This window comes from Nothoprocta perdicaria, unplaced genomic scaffold (assembly GCF_003342845.1).
Source record: "Nothoprocta perdicaria isolate Ctin4 unplaced genomic scaffold, notPer1 scaffold_70, whole genome shotgun sequence".
In the NCBI taxonomy this organism is placed as follows: Eukaryota; Metazoa; Chordata; class Aves; order Tinamiformes; family Tinamidae; genus Nothoprocta; species Nothoprocta perdicaria.
The window spans coordinates 1,338,743-1,357,310 of NW_020455977.1; the positions used below are offsets into that span (position 1 = coordinate 1,338,743).

At 43.9% G+C, this 18,568-nt stretch overlaps 1 protein-coding gene across 2 annotated transcripts; it reads left to right on the forward strand.

Moving 5' to 3' along the window:
* The first annotated feature begins 94 nt into the window (after positions 1 to 94).
* Positions 95 to 13,160, forward strand: OXNAD1 (oxidoreductase NAD binding domain containing 1). Of its 2 annotated transcripts, none has more exons than XM_026050833.1 (8): positions 95 to 104; positions 3,415 to 3,577; positions 3,835 to 3,898; positions 5,136 to 5,242; positions 8,332 to 8,473; positions 9,934 to 10,176; positions 12,030 to 12,138; positions 12,821 to 13,160. In XM_026050833.1, the coding sequence occupies exons 2-8, from the start codon at positions 3,447 to 3,449 to the stop codon at positions 12,973 to 12,975; spliced, it is 951 nt and encodes a 316-aa protein (XP_025906618.1). In that variant the 5' UTR covers positions 95 to 104; positions 3,415 to 3,446; the 3' UTR covers positions 12,976 to 13,160. The 2 variants fall into 2 exon arrangements, with proteins under 2 accessions (XP_025906618.1, XP_025906619.1); XM_026050834.1 differs by lacking the exon at positions 95 to 104 and adding an exon at positions 2,240 to 2,473.
* Positions 13,161 to 18,568: the final 5,408 nt, after the last annotated feature.

Consider the following 18,568-nt stretch of genomic DNA (forward strand, 5'->3'; position numbering starts at 1 on the left):
GGGGGCATCGAGCACCCCCCGCCCCGCCAGGGCGCATGCGCGCCGGCTCTGCGCAGCCGCCCCATGCGCGCGCCCGCCCCCCGCAGCGTCACGTGACGCGGCCGGTAGGGGCTGCGGCGCGGGGCGCGCGCGGGCGCGGGGGCGGTTGGCGGGGAGGGGTGGCGGTTTAACGGTCGCACCGGCAGTGCCCGCGCCTCGGCGGAGGCTCCCCCGCTTCCCGGCACGGCCGGGGGGCGGCGCGGGGGACCCGAGGGCGCCGCCGCCGCCCCCGTGCCCTTTCCCCCACCGAGGCGGCGGGTGGATCCCGTCTCGCCGCCCGCCTTCCCCTGCCCGCTGCTTGACAGCCCCAGCCCGAGCGAAGGGCTGTTGGTTTTACCTCCCCATACCCACTTGCTATTTATCTTTGCTGTTTAGACTCTTTCCAAGCTCTTGGGTTAACTCTAGCTAGCAGTTTGCCCTTGGTTGTTTTGCAGGAGACTAAAAGTGACCGTGTCCCTTCAGGCTCAGCGTGGCGAGGTGAAAAGSAAAAGATGCGCAGGCTGATTTTTAACCAGGGCTAGTGGATCTGRGGGTAAGGAGGAAATGATTTACTTGGCTTTAGCTTTATGCGAAGAGGGGAAGGGGTCACAYGCAGTGCCAATACGATTAAATACAATTAAAAAGCAAGAACATCCCTGCAGATGGAGGTCTTAGGAGCTGGATGAGCCAAGAAAGTTGCTGAGGTGACACATGGGGAGAGTGTTCACGTCATGTAGAGGCATGACTCGCCAACATGTATGTGGTAGCCCAGAGCAGGACCCAGTAAGAGATTTGGGAATGTATTAATTGSAGAGAGAAAACTGAAACTGGGTTTATTGTGATTTTTCAGGAGTTCAAAGTGATGGATGACAGGATAAATCMAACAGGTGTCCTTTGGAGGACAGACTACTGTTCAAGACTTATTTTTAATTAAAATTAGAATCTCAGTCTTAAAATACTCTGTAGGAAAAGGATCTTTCAGCCTTTAAAATTGCAACTGCTGTGATTAAAGCTGACATTTCTTTGAACTCTTTTTTTTTTTTTTTCTCTTTTTCTTTACATTTTCATGTGTAGCTCTGGAAATAATTGTTTCCTAAAGCAGTAGCAGTTGAAAATGTGGCCAGCTTTCAGCGGCTGCCAGTCATATCCAGCTATATGATTAGGTTAAACCAAGAAAGTGAAAAAAACATTCTGGAATCTTTAGTAGATTTTAAAGCTAGATCATTTATTTTACCAGCAGATGTCGCTATGTTTAGTAATAATTAATTATAGGAGGGGTTTTGAAGGATGTGATGTCAGGATRTGATAATTAAAAGAAAAAACAGAGCATTGAAAAAGGTTATATCATTAATTCTGTATTATCATCCCTGGATTTTCTAAAACTAGCATAGCGAATTCTCCTGACATTACCTGCTAATTTTGAGAATGTGATGGTTTAATAAAAGTTACAGCTGTTGGAATAAGTAGCTTATATAGGAATGTCCACTTTCAATATTCCTGCCTTTTTACTTTTGACTAAAGTGATTAAAAAGCTTGAAAATTTGAATCCACTCCTTCCCCCTCACCCCCTTTCCCRTAAGACTAAAAAATAAGAGGTAGATAGATATAAAAGTAATATCTAGAAGACTCCAAGTTATAAATTAATCTTATGAATTTGAGTAACCCAGAGGGTTTGCATGCTGATGTGGTGGGGTGTGACTTCATTAGACATGCCCTTTGTCCTGCTAAAATAGCTTTTAAATATTAATGCTTGTGCTCCTGAACAGTAGCTTCTAAACATTTGCATGTAGAAAGTACTGAAGTATTTTGTTGAAACAGAATATTCTGTATGTCCCGCAGCAAAAACTTTTTCAAGTAATTTTTCCTGCTGCTGGCTGAAGATTTATATATATATATATATATATATATATATATATATACACACACATACACACACACATACACACACACATGCACACACATATATATATGTACACACACACACACATGAACATACGCACATACATATAAATTCCACATAGAAAACTTCTAAGTTGCTGTGGAGCTACATGCTAAAAAGATATTTCAAGTTCTGGTTAGTTAAAACATACAGGAAATATTTCCTAGGTATCAAAGTGGGAATTTTAAGTAGTTACAACAAATGTGTCTCATTTCTGAGCACCCTAATGAATAAAAGCTCTGCCTCTCATTTGTGCAGGATTGCACAGAGGACAAATTTCCCAGTGACCAGGCAATGCAGCTGTTAGCAGAAGCGTTTAGAGAGTGTAGGCCCGATTATTTGAACAAGCTGGACCATTGCCATTTTAAARGATTCCAGAAGAAAAACAAAACATTTTGAAAATAAATTATATGCTTTAAAAGAATGCTGCAAAAGACGTTTATATGGAAGTGAAAGATTAAGAGTACTTTAAAGAAACAAGGACTGCGTCCCAGCAATGATACACTAATTCAATAGGTGAGGATAATAGGTTAGAGAGTTATGCTCATCCATCTTAGAAAAACAAAAGCAGCTTTATAAGCAGTGAGAGTGACCTATGAACCCGTTTCTGAATAAGTAAAGGACATCTCCAACTTTTTTTTGATACTGTATGTGGTCAACCTGCCTTGCTCTGTCCTGGCTTCATTCTGGTGTGTGATTTTGAAGCTTCGCCCCATACGTCCATTCTTGTGCATGCACCGTATGTCCACTTCTTGCTTAACTGTTTGCAGATAGTAATTACAATCTAGGTTCTGTTGTTTGCTGTATTGTTGTCTGTGTTTGTCATTATCTTCTAACTCCTCTATATCCATAATGAGATACGTGTGTTCTTAAACCAGCCTTTAAAAAAAAAGTTTTATTTATTGCTTACAAAATTTTCCAACTAGGATCCTTCTTTATAGATGACATACTCTTTTCGTAGATGTCAGACAACACCCTTAAAAATTTTTTAGCTCTGTTTTAGTGCCCTTAGCAGTAAAAGGTTGAGTGGRCCCCATCTGGTTTGATACATTTGCGTGCATCCAGCCTCACAAAGCAGCCCCTGAGCTGTTGCTGCCCTGCCCTTGGCTGTCCTGCACCTTCCCAAACACTGGCTGTACAGGCAGGGCTCTGTAAGCAGACTTGGCTTGTGAAGTCTGGGCARGAACCGTCGCATTCTGTAACTTTCTACGTATTATCTGGGACTAGATTTATTGCCCTTCGAACAGCAGACACACATTTTCCATTGACTGCTTTATGCTATTGTCTCTTTGTAAAATTCCTTCTTGATACCCTACATGTTTTCCACTGTTTTTAGTTCCAGATGAACTTTGACTTGTCTGGTTTCTGGGGAATAAGGGGTGAAAACAAGCAGTATCAGACAATGGGTATATTCTTTAATAAATACTTATATGTTTGTTTGTTTGTTTGTTTTTCAGGAGCTGCTATTTCTGACGGAAGCCTATTCATCATGGCCWGTGCTGCTATTTCTGTGGGTTTTACTATTCCTCAGTTACTGAGAGGTACTAGTAGAATTTTTCCCACTCATTCAGCATTGGTGGTCTTGAGGCACTCTGCTTTTTGTTACTGCACAGTGAATGGGTAGGTTTTCCAACTACAAACACGGCTTTTTTTTTTCTTTTAAAAGAGAATGTCATAATAGCACTGTCAAAGTAAAGCTATAAAGTTATTATATTATCTGTAAATACTTGATTAATTCCTGTTTTTTTATATTCTTATGTAGTCTTTTGTCACATAGAATATAGGCAAATGATTATGTTAATAGAGATTTATATCATTAAGGGGCCCTAGCACACATGCCAAAATGACAATTATCTTTTATTTGCTTTCTGTTGTAGCACCACAAAATCAAAAAGAAAAATGGATCATCTAGAGAGAACAGCAAATAATTTTCGCCAGGAGGTTAGTGTCCWGTTCTATAGGATATAGCTGTTTTATTTTACGTTGTGCAGAAACTGGATGCATCTGATTGATAGGCTTCATTGTTTCTTCTACAGGAGTTTTTGTTGCTTCTTCCCCCTCATTTTTCATATTTGGTAATGTTGTAAAACAAGTGTGTTTTGAGATCACTGGTGAAATTTAATGAGATATAAAAATTGTCTGTGACTTACGTCATTCTGTTTGTTTCATGAGAAATTTAATAGAAGTCGGGTGAGCTATGGAGTATGGTAGATAATGAAATCATACTACTACACTTGACCTAAATAGGTCAAGGCTTAATTTCATGCCTGTAAGGTTTCTACATCAAAATAATGATACAAGTCATGTGTCTGTTACTTGTCTTGTTAACCCAGAAAGATTGCACTGCCCATTTCATTCCGTCTGCTAAAGTGGAAAAGGATGCTTCTTAAAACTGGCAAATGTCCTACTGTTTTATGGGACAGTAGATATGTTCAAATATTGCTTTACGAAGAAATTAATTTCCTGTCATGTGTTTTCACTTAGAGCATAGTTGGTCAAGGTTTCATTGCCTGAACTGTTTGATCTTACACGGATGGGAAATAGGAGTTATGGTGCTGTTCTAGCCTTTCCTAAYGTGCTGCATGTCATTAGCATCTTCTAACAGAGTAATTAAATTAACTCCTGTAGATAGCTATTTAGGAGATTACTGTCTTTTTAGAAGAAAATAGATACTAATCATAACGCAAAAGCAGCAGAAGGAGAGAGGCAGAGAGGGTTGGATGATCCGTGTTCTGCTGACTGRCATTGAGGAATGTAAGCGAGGAGCAACTCCCCAGTGGTCCATCCGGCTACTAAGTTGCTTTTCCTTTAGAAAATCATCATCTTTCCTAACTTGTTTTTCTTTCTACTTTATAGATTGTATGAGATAAAAYAACTATATATTTTTATATCTAGTCCCATCTTTTTCAAACAAAAGTGTTGCGAGTAACTAGAAATGAATGCCAGTGTCACAATTTCCCTGTGCTAATTCATATATGTGGTCAAATATCTGTAGGTGTGAATGGGTAGGTGCAGGTAAAAGCACTGCTATAAGCTTTGTGGGGTGTCTCCAGGTTGGTAGTGCATTTAATTACTTAAACAAGAACAGAAAGAGATCCAGAATTCCCCCAATGACTTCAGTAACTGCTGGTCTCCTTTTAGGAGTTTTCTTAACAGTGACTTATTTTCTTTTTGTTAGATGATTTCACAAGCAAAAGTGTGTGGAATTACCAGTGAATCAGAGACAGTGAAAAGGCTTCGCTTGGCTATCGTAAATAAAGATTTTACTTTCAAAGCAGGACAATGGTAAGAGCCCCTCATGTTTGAGGGAGAATTTCGAGCAGAGGCCAAATGTAATAAAATGCTGAAAGATTTATGATTTTGTTATATTTTTTTTATTAGTGCCCTGTCAAATGGTATATATTTGTCATAGTTTTAAAATGGCTGTTGTTGAATATGCTAACATTCATTTTAAGAGGGCAAAAATGGATATTCTTTGAATTTTTTTTCAGTATTTTGCTCTAATTTATGAATGTTACGATATTTCTGCAAGAGTAGCACACTGCACTTTATTCTGCAAGTCATTGTTACAGTCTTTATTTGCTGGTCATTTTTATGGTAAAGCRGAGGCTGAATGTTGCTCATTGGCGAGTTATTTTTTGGTATTACAATTCTGTTATTAAGCCAGAATTGTCCAATATCCTGTATTTATTTTCTGAAACTTCCTTACCTGAAAATTAGACCTAATAGGTCAGTTTAATATATATACAGATATATCAAACTAATTAAAAACAAACTAATTTGATTTTTTTGAAATAGTTACCTACATACTTAAACAAGTGTTACACTGGGCTGTGTTGGCTTGTTTTTTTTTTTCAGGCTTGTAGTGGTTTTTCTTGTTTATCTTCTTTCTTTATTGAAAATACTGGACCTCCGTCGCTTTTTTTCCTTCTCTTAAAGATTAATTTAGAATTCTGACTAGTTGCTTTTGGCACATTTGGTCATCTAGATGTTCTTAAACGTTATTTCTTTTTGATTTGGCCAGCTGAGAGTGCTTTTCCTGGAATCAAAGTATAGTTGCTAGGGTATTAACAGCGTATGTTACTCATGTAGTGTTAATATCCTGGCTTTTAAATTTAGAACCAGCAGACAAGATGCTGATTGCACTAATTTGTGTTTGTGAAGTAATTTGATGCAGTTTTTGCACATGTGCAGTGACTCATATTAAATTTTTGCTTGCCAGAACTTGGAAAATGCATTTATCCTTCAAAAATGCTTTAGCAATTATCACGCTGAGAGCTTTAATTATAATTACTTTTTCATTTTCTTCTGCTTTGAAAGTGTTGTAATGCTATTGTAAGGCGTACTACAACTTTTCTATACTTACAGCCATAAACTGTGGTCACATTTTTTGATGAGCAGTAAGAAAAATGGGGCTACAATTTCCTCACTAGAAGAGGCCAACTTGTGAGAATTTGCTGTAGTAAGAGATTACAGCCAAAGTTTATAACTACAGTGAATTTAAAACATTTTAATTATGCAGTTTTTCATAAGCAGAAGTGCATTTGTTTTGCAAGCATGCTAGTAGGTTTTGGTCTTTATCTAACTTAAATTCAAAATGAATGACATTAATTTTTTTGTGTTTATGAGATTGCTTCCTCTAGCAGTTACTAATGACTTTATCTCCTCATGTTTTTGGCTCCGGTAGCTTTTAAAATGAAAGAAATGAGAAAAAAAAMCACTGAGCTGTTCTCTGTTTCACATCTTTTTCTCTCTCTTTTTGTTGTTTTGCCATCACTTATGAGTTGTTTTTGCCCCCTAGAACTATTCTTTTCACTTATACTGTTATTAATAGAATTTTTAGATTTCTTGCTGCACATAGGTAAAATTAGATAAGCCATTGGAAATGCATGCTAGGCCACTGTGTTATAATATACAGTAAAGTATACTTCAGAGCACTGAAATCTCTTATATCTGTGTAATTGGGAAAGAAATGCTTACACAGAAACATATGCCTCCAGTAGCATTTTAGAAGGTAAAAAGTAAATTACATTGAGGTAAAATTATGTTTTACATCAATATTTGTGTATATGCATTTCCCTGACCCAAATAATATCTCCCTTAAATTTCAAGAACATTTTAACTTGATTCCAGGTTGTCAATTTACAACATAAATAGAATTCCGTGATTTTTTTTTTTTTCCCAGTAGTCAAAATCCTAAGATAATTTTCCAGCAGAGGGTGGTAAAGAGCTTTGGTAGCTTCTGGAGGTGCTCTTTCATCCACTAARTGCTGCCACACGGGAGTGGGAATCCTACTGGAAAATCTCTTAGATGCTTCCTGCCAGAGAGGCAGAGCCCGGGGCTCGGTGGGGCTGCCGAAGCTGAGGACGGGAGCGACCCAAGTGAGAGGTTTTCCTGTCAGCAGCCGCCTTGGCTCTGTCTGGGGGCTGACCTTCTGTTTGCAGGCTGCTACCTTTGAGCCCTCACTGGCTTTATGTGTTAGGTGTTCTGTTTCTTTTCTTTCTTTTTCAAATGTGGGCATCTTTAAAGGGTTGAGTTGTACAAGGGTTCAAATGTTAGATCATAAACTAATTTCTGACTTTTTTTCTGATACTGTTTGGAATATCAAAACTTCATAAAAGTGAATTCCTGTCCACACATAGTAATGGCTTGTCTTCCCTACACCCTAACTGCAGACAGTTGGCTATATTTTACCCACCAAGTCTGTCGCAGGTCATGCCTGGTTTTACTTCACTGAAAAAAAAGTAGTAATGTACTGCAGTCCAATTTTTACTAGAAAAGCACGTTTGCCACGAGAGGGCAATGTAGTTCAATATGTAAAGCGATTCTGCTTACTGTAGTCCCTGACTTTTCTTGTAAGAAAATGTATTACACACTGTGGTTTACCTTCACATATTCTGTCTGCTCAAGGAAAAAAAGGGTGCAAGCAAGAGCAGTTTCTCTAAAATCAGTTTCTCTTGTAATAATCAAAAGGAGGAATAAAAGCACTGAAAGGTGTAGTATCTAAACCATTTTKTTGGACTGTATGGTGTTTTTTATAATGTTTTTCCAATATGCTRTGTGTTTTCTAATCAAATACAATTYTCTTTCCTCTTAAGACATTACATCTAATGCTAAAAGCTGAGCAGCTTAAAAACTGCTAGTTTAATAGCACTGATTTTTGTGTTCATTGGATGACATGTACTGTAGATAAAGATAATTCAGATAAGATGATGTTACTCAAGCTGGAGCCCTTTGTGTTTTGTAGGTGGCCTGAGATCATTGCAAAGAAAAGATAATTGAAATAATAACCAAATATCTTGCAAACAAAGTGGCTGGTTTTGTTTTCCATATTTGTTCGTTACGTTAACTTTTCTTTCTGGTCAATATTCAGGGTTGATTTCTTTATTCCTGGAATTTCTGTAGTTGGAGGATTCTCAATATGTTCAAGCCCTGGCCTGTTGGAACGAGAAGGGGTATTAGAGCTAGCAGTCAAGAACGCTYCTCATCCTCCTGCTCACTGGATTCACACAAAGGTAAATGACATTAAATATCGATGGCAAGAGTTGCCTTTTTAAATTTCAGACCTCCTTTTGTTGTGGCTTGAAAAAATCTTGTTGATAYACGCAGTCATTTTTAATAGAACATAAATGTTGTGTCCTCTAAGAGCCTGAAACAAGATACTGTCATGGTAATTTGGTTATTGTCATCTGACTCAGCTCATGGTCTGAGGACTCACAGTGACACTGCAGTCAGCATCTGCAAGGGCTCTCGTTCCTGTGGAATTCATGCCTGGGAAAAGGTTGAAAAACCATTCTACCTTGTCTCCCTGCTTCCAGGGCTTAGTGCTGACTCCAGTCCTTGTCCCGCATTGCGCTTCTGTCTCATACCTTGCCCTCATTCCTGATCTTTTCTACAAATACAAACTTGGAGTCACTGTCAGGCAAAATTATAAACTATTAAAGGGGAGAAGAGAGAGATTGTTTTTTTGTAAAATAGTAAAGCAACATATTTTAGAATTTCTGCAGTATTCTCTTAAAAATACATAATTTTATAATAGTAAATAGTCCAAGATCTGAGTTTTGCTGTATTTCAAGTATTAGCAATAAGTAATTAACTGCTCTTTTTTCAGCATTTTTTGCCTTTCTTTCCCTTTCTTTCCACCTTCCCTATTCTTTAAAAAACTCTCTGTAGCATGAAATGAATTCTCTTTTCTGTTCCTGTATGTTCTGTTAATGTCCTGTGATACAGAAGCACTTGTCTGATTTCCTTGTTACTTMATTTTCTTCCCTTGCATAGATATAGGTGGCCAAGGTGGAGTACCAGCAGTACCTGTGCACCACAGAGACATTGCGCAGCGTATTCTATTTATTATAGCTTTATTTTTCAACAAACTTACTTTGAGACGTTTCTTTAAGAATCATCAACAAGTAGAGGRTGCAGAGAGAATGTTTTTCTCTGATTTTTTTTTTTTCTGCCACAACTCTAATGTAGCAAAGGGAAAAGTGACTACAAGAAATTTCCTGCGGAAGCTTCACTTCTGTGTTTTTTTTAGGAATGGGAATAGGAAAAATTTTCCAAGTATGTGTAATTCAGTCTGACTTCCTTCTTTGACTTCATAAAAATGCTTTTTTTGACGTGAAGCAGAGTGTGGGTACAAGTGTGATCTTAGGTGTTCCCCTTGGGTCTTTACACCCACGTGCTGTGGTCAAACACTCCTGCCTGGATTGGTTCTTTTTCGGTTCTCCTGGGCCAAGGTGGGGGCATCACCCACTTGCCTCTGTCATAGCCTAAGCCTGAAGCTAGACCCCAAGAATCCTGAAACAGCTAACTGCAGAAATCTGGACATTGTATATTTTAGAAAATACTACAGTTTTATCTCACTGGGAAAATGGAAATCAAAAATCACGCTCTAATGCCCAGCTAGTCTTGTGACTTGGTGGTGCAAGAACCTTTGCTTTCAGTTCTGCAGATAACACCTCCTTTTGCATCCTAGTGTGTCCCTGGCTCCGAGGTGGCTCTGCGAGTGGGAGGCGACTTCTTCTTTGATCCTCATCCTGGGGACCCCCCTGTGGAAGTGGTGCTGGTGGCAGGGGGTGTTGGCATTAACCCGCTGTTCTCCATACTGCTGCATGTGGCRGATCTGCACGGATCTCAGGAGCATAAAGGAGGTGGATACAAAGTGGGACCTGTGAGGCTCTACTACAGTGCAAAAAATACAAACGAACTCTTATTTAAGGTAAATAAAGCAAAATTAGAACTTGTTATTCATCTGTGGTGCAGGTACCATTCTAGGGAGGACCCCCCTGTGTGAGGCACTGCACAAGTAGAGGCAAAAGTCGCCTCCTGTGCCAGATCTGACGGCCTTTTGTTGAATTACTTATCCCAGAATACCAGTAAAGGAGGATACTGGCCTTAGCTGATTTTCAGTGACCTCAGTGATAAGCCAGTTTGCCCTAGATGTCTACATTTTACTGTCATAAGCATATCACAGTATTCTAGAGATTTTATATGCTGCAATATGCATATATGCATAGTAGTATATGCAGTATTATGTAATACTGTAACCACGTTATGTACGTTCAGATTGTATTAAAGACTAACAAGAGCAATTGTATCCAAAGGAAATACCTTCTAAAATCATAGGGGAGCTTTGCTGATAGATACATTGCTGTAGCATGCAGGTGTGAGAATAAAAGYAGCGTAAGCTGCTCTTGTAACGCTGTGGGTGCTAGGGCTGCACTAACACGCGCAGAGCAGTGAGGGAGCAGCAGCCAGCCAGGTCCCTGATAACATTTGGGCCAAACCAAGCACATCTKCTGTAAAGAGACATCCCTAATGACTTCGGTTTCCTTGGAAAAATGAAGCCTTTTGGTTGTCAGGTGYTGAGGAAACTCTTCCAAACTGGAAGGGCAAAACTCGTTTTGATTGCAGGAGCTATATAGTGACAAGGAGGGGTTGGGTTACAGTGTATTTCTACCACATTGCTGGAGATGAAGACACTTCCTTTCCTTGAAAGGCCAGTTGCTGGTCACGAAAGGCAGCACAGTGAACTGGAACYGCCAGCTCGTGCATTTGGGCAGCTCCTAGTCCCCCTTCCCGTCCTACATGTGCACAACTGGTGCCTGGCATTCCCTGCAAGTCCCACGTCGGCAGAGTCTGTGTGTTAGAGCTCCAGGAGGYGGGCAGCACACGGGTGTTTTGCAGTGTTTAAGATGCCTTGGGTTTTCTTCACAGGTTCCTCCTATCTAGAACACATGTGGAAAAAATATTTTACCTCTGTGCCCGGTCTTGGGGAAGCAGCATCACYAGGGGCTTATGTTCTGTGAGATAAATCCACATCCTGGAGACACAGGGATGTATCTGGGAGGGAGGGGGCCAGGCTGTTTGTAGGGGTGCCCAGTGACAGACTGAGCAGTGGGCACCCACTGAAACACGGGAGGGTCTGTCTTTGTAGAGGGAGAAGCTTCTGCAGTGGCAGCAGGACTGACAGAGCCTCATGTGGTTGAAGTGAAGGTCCTGAGGCTCTGGTAGGAGCTGCATGAAGAGAGCAGTAACCGCCRGCTGTGAATCAGGAACTGAAAATCAGAGTTTCTGCTCTGGTCACAGATAATGTTGACACTTCACTGTAGCTGTTTTGCCTTGGAGAAGAAGAGCAAAGGGTTCAGTTATCTATCTTGCCAGATCAGCAGCTCTAGCTTTCCCTAAAATCTGGGAAAATTATAACTGGAGGGGTTTGCTTTGTTTTTAATGGAAAGCCATTGGCCAGTAGGAAGAGGAAGCTGGGACAGCTTATGTGGGGAGGAAACCAGAGAAGGACATAACTGATTCTCAGATCCATGTGTTAGACTGTAAGCACTTAAGAAAGACAGAAGAAAGAAAGAGAAGCAGCAGCGCCGTAGCTGGCAGTGCAGCGTGCTTGGGCTCCGGGTGCAGAACTCCAGGCTGTTGGCACTTCTGAGTCAAGTCCACCGAGCTCTCAGCACCGAAACTGTCGGTGCTCAGCGGGAACGCGGCTGTTCTGGGGCTGCTGGTGCACGTGTGCCGCCACGTACCGGGCCGGGCTGTAAGCAGCTGTGTTGAACATTGCAGAAGGACATTCTTGGCCTGGCGGATGCCTTCCCTGGAAGGATCACGTGCCGCTTCCACGTCACTCAGCAGCGCTCGCGGGTCTGCGGGGAGCTGCAGCCCCACGTCTCAGGTAAGGAACGCAGCGAGCCAGGGAATGGGGCTCGGCGTGCTAACCTCTGGCCTGCGTCTGCGTGCAGAACTCACTAGCTTTACCTCTCAAGATTCCAAATCAAGCGCAAGTCAAGCACACAAATAACGTTATATAAAAAGATAAATTTAATTCTACCTATTATGCTATGGGGAAAGGCACCCTTTTTCCACTTCTGATGTGTAGTAATGTGCTGTGTACTGGATTTGTACTGTTAAAGCTGAACTTCCTATGAGTAATTTTCACTGCGAATTTTGTTCCACAAACTAATACTTCCTGTCTAGCTAAGCTATTGCTTACAGCAGGATTGATGAGGAACAAGCTGACAGCCTGTAAGAGAGACTCTGTCATGATTCCATTTTTGTTGTACTTGGATTAAAGACATACTCGCTGCTTTCTTTCATTAACTGCGGGATTTGTGGTTGGATGTGAGCGGTGTTCCCGTTAAATGACTAATAGCCCCCGCATTCCCACTGGCCCTACTCATCCAAGGGAGCTGAGTAACCACAGAAAGAAAGTGGTGTTGGAGCTCGCAAGCCTCGATGCCAGCCCTTCTATAAGTCTGACCAGTTTTTAAGAAATGAGTGTTTGAAGTAACACTAACCAGTCATTCTGCCTGCAATTACTTCATACTTACTGTTCTTGCTTCTTATTTCTTTGTTAGAGGGAAGAATATCTGAAGAGGATCTAAAAAAACACGTATCTAAGGATACCTTGTGGTATATCTGTGGGCCCCCTCCAATGATCGAATCTGTATCRAGACTACTAGCAAACATTGGTGTTCCTAGCGACTGTGTTTTCTTTGAGAAATGGTGGTAGCGACAGTGGTTGGACAGAAAAAAAATATAGTATTTGTTTTCATTTTATTTTGATAAGGTAACATGTACAGAAAATCAACTGTGACCTAACTGCCAGGTTTCACCCCATACCTGAAGCCATCCTGAATCATGATGGTGCTCCCTGGATGTAACTATAATGCATCTTTAATCCAGTGCTGCTACCTTGGGAATAAAGTATTTTATATTCAAGACATTGCCTTTCATGTTTTTTACAGGGTGTGCTTGTTTTGATAGCAGCGTATTGTCACCTGATCCRCACGTTTTATTAGCTTTAAAAAACACCTTCAGTGCTCAGGTTTAATACAGAGAGATGCACAGCAATGACGAGCCCCGTTGTAAGAAGTAACTCAGGCCGCCACCTCTGCAGCGTCCCCAGGTTGTTCGAATGGGCYGAGTCCCTCCCTCCCGCAGGCCTAGATAGGCCTAGATCATGGCAGGCCTCCAAGCAGCATTTTTGTAGGAGACTTGGGTTGTGGCTTCCAGCATCTGTCACTCCTTGTTAGAAGAAGAAGGGTGACTTGAAGTCGTTGTCAGCTGTGCTGACAAGAAAAGACACTTCTTCCTAGTCAGGCCTGCGTAGTGACGTGTTAAGGCCCCTGGCAGCCGGTGCTGGCGCGTGCGGAGCCGGTCCCACAACCCGGGGAGCAGCTCCGCGGCGCTGGCATCTCCCCTGCACCTCTGCAGGCAGCGAGGACCAAGCCAGGCCTGGAGCAGGGAAGGGGCCAGGCAGGTCTGATCAGGTCCAGTCACGCGTCGGGTTTCCGATAGCTGCGCCCTTCCCAAGGAGATCTTTCCTTCCCGCGGCTTGCCGAGCGCGACGCGGGCGGAGCAGATGGGCCCGTGTGGGGGGGCGGCCAGGCGCTGCGCTCCAGGCGGCTGCCGGGTGCCCTCCGCAGCGCGGAGCGGCTGCGGGAGCGGGAGCGGGAGCGGCGCTGCCTGCGCTTCCGCAGCACCGCTGCTGCTGGCAACTGCCGCACGCTCGTTGCTGGATCCCGCCTGCCGCTTGAGCAAGACGGGCACCAGCCCAGCTCCAGCTTTCTCTCCATGCGCTTACACATCCGTGTTCCCGTCACCTCCGGGCAGGACGGSGCGCTCCAAGCGAGACGCTGCTGTTAACGTGGGGTGCAGTGCGGGCACTTGCCGGTGCCACCACAGGAGCCTCTGAGCAGGCAAACCCAGACAGATTCCCTACAGCCCCGCAGCAAACTCGGCCTCCGAAGAAAGAAATCAGGACCCCGCTGTGACTCGGGACAAGCCAAGGAAGGAAGGAGGTTGCGGAGCGGATCCGTGAGGGGCTGGGGATTTGCCTCAGGCCTCTGGACGGAGCAGCCGCAGACACAGAGGCTCGGGGGTTAAACTGGAGAGGGGCTGCATTGCGTTGGGGGGCAACGCACGGGGCTCCTGCATGTGAAGGTTTTCAYGGTGACTTTTTAAATGGCTAAGTGGATTACAAACTGCTGTGCCCTTCTCCCTAAGGCACCTCCTTTCTGCAGCCCAAGCGACATCTCCCACAAACGCCTCCTCGGCCTCCGCCACGTGTCCATCTAATCAAAGGCCCTTCCCAACCCTTCGCTTCCGTAAAGGTCCCTTTCCCTCTAACCTCCTTCTGTCACCCCCGTTACACTCAGATGGAGCGATGCAGGGCACAGACGTCTCCCTAGCTGCACGGTGAAGGTGAAACCTGCTCCTGTGCTGCTGCTCGGCACAACCCTCCCCACTCAGCCCGGCCTGGGGTTGGGTTTGTTCCTTACCTGCCCAAAAGCCGGGAGCAGCCTAATTCCCTGCCGCCACCTACAACCAGCACGTGCGTCTGCCCTTGGAGATTCCCAGGGTTTGCCAACAGCCCCGTAACAGCAGCGCTGCCTCCGGAGCCTTTGCTTGACTGCTGGGGATCTTSCAGGATTCTCCTCTTCCTATAGCTTCATTTAAAGGGAAACGTTAGTGTCCCTTTAAATTCTATTATTTGCTCTGACTTTACCATAATTTTGAGGGGGAAAAAAGAAAAAAAAAGGGCACATTACCCATATCAGGGTATGCCCTACAAATAAGCAGGTAGCAGCTTATGCTGGTRGGGACCACAAAGCAGCCGTGCTGCTCAGGAGCTGCCAACTTCATCTCTTCACTCCGGCACACGGTAACTTTCAGCCCTAGAAAATGTTTATTCATCTTATATTCATATAATCCGCTAGAGAAGGTTGAATTAAGGTAGACAAGAGCGACATTTACATTTCTGGAAAAGAAAATAGACTAATGTATGTGTCCATCTATATATTGAAAACTGAATGATATGGATTGGAAATTAGGTGGTGTGACTGTGTTATTAGATTGATTTTTTTTTTTTCTTGTTCCAGTGACATTTATTTTACTTGGATTGCTGTGTGCTCATCTGGTACAAAGAATATGWAGTATTCCTATAGGATTTGCATTAATTAACTGAAAAACAGTGACTATTCCACTACCATTACATCACAGGTACCTAGTATTTTAGTTCATAGGGGGCTTTCACAGGGGAAGAAAAGAAAGCACTGAAGTTGTAAAGCCTTTTTCTTCCCCCTCTGTGTATGAGTAGGGAACTGATTGGAGCCAACTACCCCATTCAGCGCCAYGGGTACCTTCTGCTGTGGAATGGGAGCTTTCTTCAAAGCCAGAAGCCATTTACAGCCCTGAGGACRCCGCCTGTGCCACAGGTCCTCATGCACAGGGGTGTTCATACCGCTGGCCAGCGAGCCCAAGAGCCGCGAGGATCTGCCATCAGGAAATCAGGTTCTGCTCTTGTTAGACACCTTTGCTCTCAGATGGTGGAAACCCTGCACGGGAACCTGCTCCTGCTTTAGTTCTGCCCCGGGTTTGGCTCCCTGCGGCACAGGAGCCACCAGGGCCAGTGCAAAGACGGAGCGGGGCAGCCCAGTGCAGAGCAACTCGAGCACTTCTCCTCACGTCGGGAATCCAGGCTCAGGTAGGAGCCAAATTAGAGAGGAAAAGCGCGCACACACACACACACACACACACACACACACACACACACACACACACACACACACACACAATCTATACATTATACATACGGTTCTGTACTCAGCTTCACTTTCTCTCATGCGTTCAAGCTACTGGGAGCCGTTTCCTTGATCCGCTTTCAAACACCCGGTCCATCACAGAAGGCGGAGCCCCAGCCGCGCCGCTCGCACCGGCGGCTCCTCCTGACCCTTGCAGGAGCTGTGTCAGTCACACAGCCGCACCATTTTGGCTCTTCAGCAGTTTGTTAGGGCAGCAAAAGCCCTTCCCACCCCTCATGTAATACCCCCCCACACACATTTCCCCCCATGCCCGTCAGGCTCTGACACCTCTTCACTCGCCTGAACCGCGTTTCTTCCTTCCAGCTCCTCAGCTTTCCCAGCTCTTCCCTCCTCGGACACGGGGCAGCCCTGGGCACCTCCGGCCTGGGCAAGCGGAGCCACGTGGGGTGATTTCCATTCCCATTTCCCCTCCCCACCAGGCTCCAGCAAGACACCCAGCACCTGATCTCACCTCCTTGGCTACCCGAAGCCAAAGGGCCCCAAATTTCCATGCCCAGTTCCTCTTCCCGCCCTCGCGGCTCCGCTGCCGTCGGGGGAACGAAGCTTTTCACGACCCTTGCAGCTAACGGAGCTCATGGTGCCCGTCTCGCCACCGCCCCATGGGACCCCCGTGGGGCAGCCCCGGCCCTTCCCGGGACCACGACCGGCTCCGTGGAGTCGCCTCGAGTACGAAACCTCCTYGGGAACTTTATTTCTCCTCCGCGTAGAAAGCAGCGGGGATCCAGGCAGACAAGTGGCAAATCCAGCAAGTGCTTTCTATTCAAACGCGACAACTTCCTTACGTTGCAACACTTTCTACTAGCAAAACGTTCGATAAATACAGTGATTTTTTTTAAAAAACAAGGTTAGTATAAAGCTAGGCCTTAAAACAGAAACCATTGGTAAAATGATGCTATGCTAATAGAAACTGCAGGCGACAACTTCTAACTTTCCAGAGCACAGACCTTGCATTTAAGCAGAATAAACAAAATTTTGGGGCCTATGGGAACCTCGGTCTGATCTTAAGAAACAGAATGAACTAACTGAAAAAGACCACAAGAAATTCAAGTTATTTACAGTCATGTGGTTAAACCACTAAATTCAAAATAAATACTCTTCAATCAATGAAAAAAAGTACTACCATGCTTTCTATGTGTGAAATGCAATGCTTTCAACTTAAGTGCCATTATCCAAATTAGATGAATATTCAAAATGCTAGTTTTTTTCCATCCCTGCAATGTTCTGCCAATTGCATGGTATTTTTTAGATGTGGAAAGCCCTTTTGAAACCATTCTAAATGTGCATTTGATGAAAAACACATTTTTTTTTCCTTTGTACAGCATTTTCATCTGAATTCTGATGAAAATTATTAGGCATGAATTAGCTAAGGGAAAAAACAATATACCAATTAGAGAGCTCTTGCTTAAGAAAAAGGGCAAGGAAATTTAGAATATATTTTAACCTTATTACCAGATTCCTTAACCACTGCTGAAGAGGAATGAGTGTGGTGTTGCTGGTTAAGAAGAGAGAAACGTGGACTTGGTGCATTGCTAACAACATGGCAGTACGTGGAGAAGGTCGATATATTTTAGGCAGCATATTAAATATGTGCMTGTTACTTGTAGTTACCCAAACACAGCTCCAGAATTAGAAATGTTGGTTATTTTGCAGAATTAGGTTTTAGGTGTCAGCCCCCAAATGTGGTTCCTTGCTGCATGAGCAGGGCCCTCTCTTGATGTCTCTCCGTGCCTCAAGGACACTCAGTGGCCTGTCCTGTGTCCTCGTTTCACACGCTCCCTCTCTGCTTTTCCCTCTTCCAAACCCCCGGCAATTGTTGCATTGTTGATTGCCAACAGGATATAAATGTAAGAGAACAGGAAATCTCATTTTATACTGGAATAATTTGCCTCGCTCAAACTTCTTAGGGGAGTTCTCCAGGGCACCTACTGCAGGTACATGGCCTCCTTGTTGCTTTAGATACCTGCAAGAGTTAACCAGCTTCAGAGGAGCGTTATCAGCAGTAAATGTTGCTCAAGATGAACACAGATACAGCCATCTCGTCGGGRCTTTCCAATTTCAGCCCACTGAAGCCCAGATACCATTTCCATGTCACTACAAGCTTATGATGAAGCAAAATATGGCACGATACCTTCTTCCAGCAGAGATACGTGGGCAGAAACGCGCTACAGAATAAGATCTGTGCAGCTGGAACGTTTGCCTTGAACTAGACACAAGCCCAGCGTTTGCCTTGAGCTAGCCCCAAGCCCAGCTGGCGAAGGGCCRTCGCAGAGCCACCCCAGGCCGGTTTCTGTCCCTGCTTCCCATTTGGGCCGCGTCTTTGCAGGACAGCAGGACTCTGTAGAGCCAGAGGAACTTCCCAGCCAGCCCCCGTGGGTCCAAAAGCCGGGGCCCTGCGGTTACTTAAGACACGGAGAAACCGGTGTGAGGAAGTACAGGGCGAAGGGAGCGAGGCGAGCGCGGCGCCGGGGCAGGCTCCTACTCGCCGGAGTACTCCGGCTC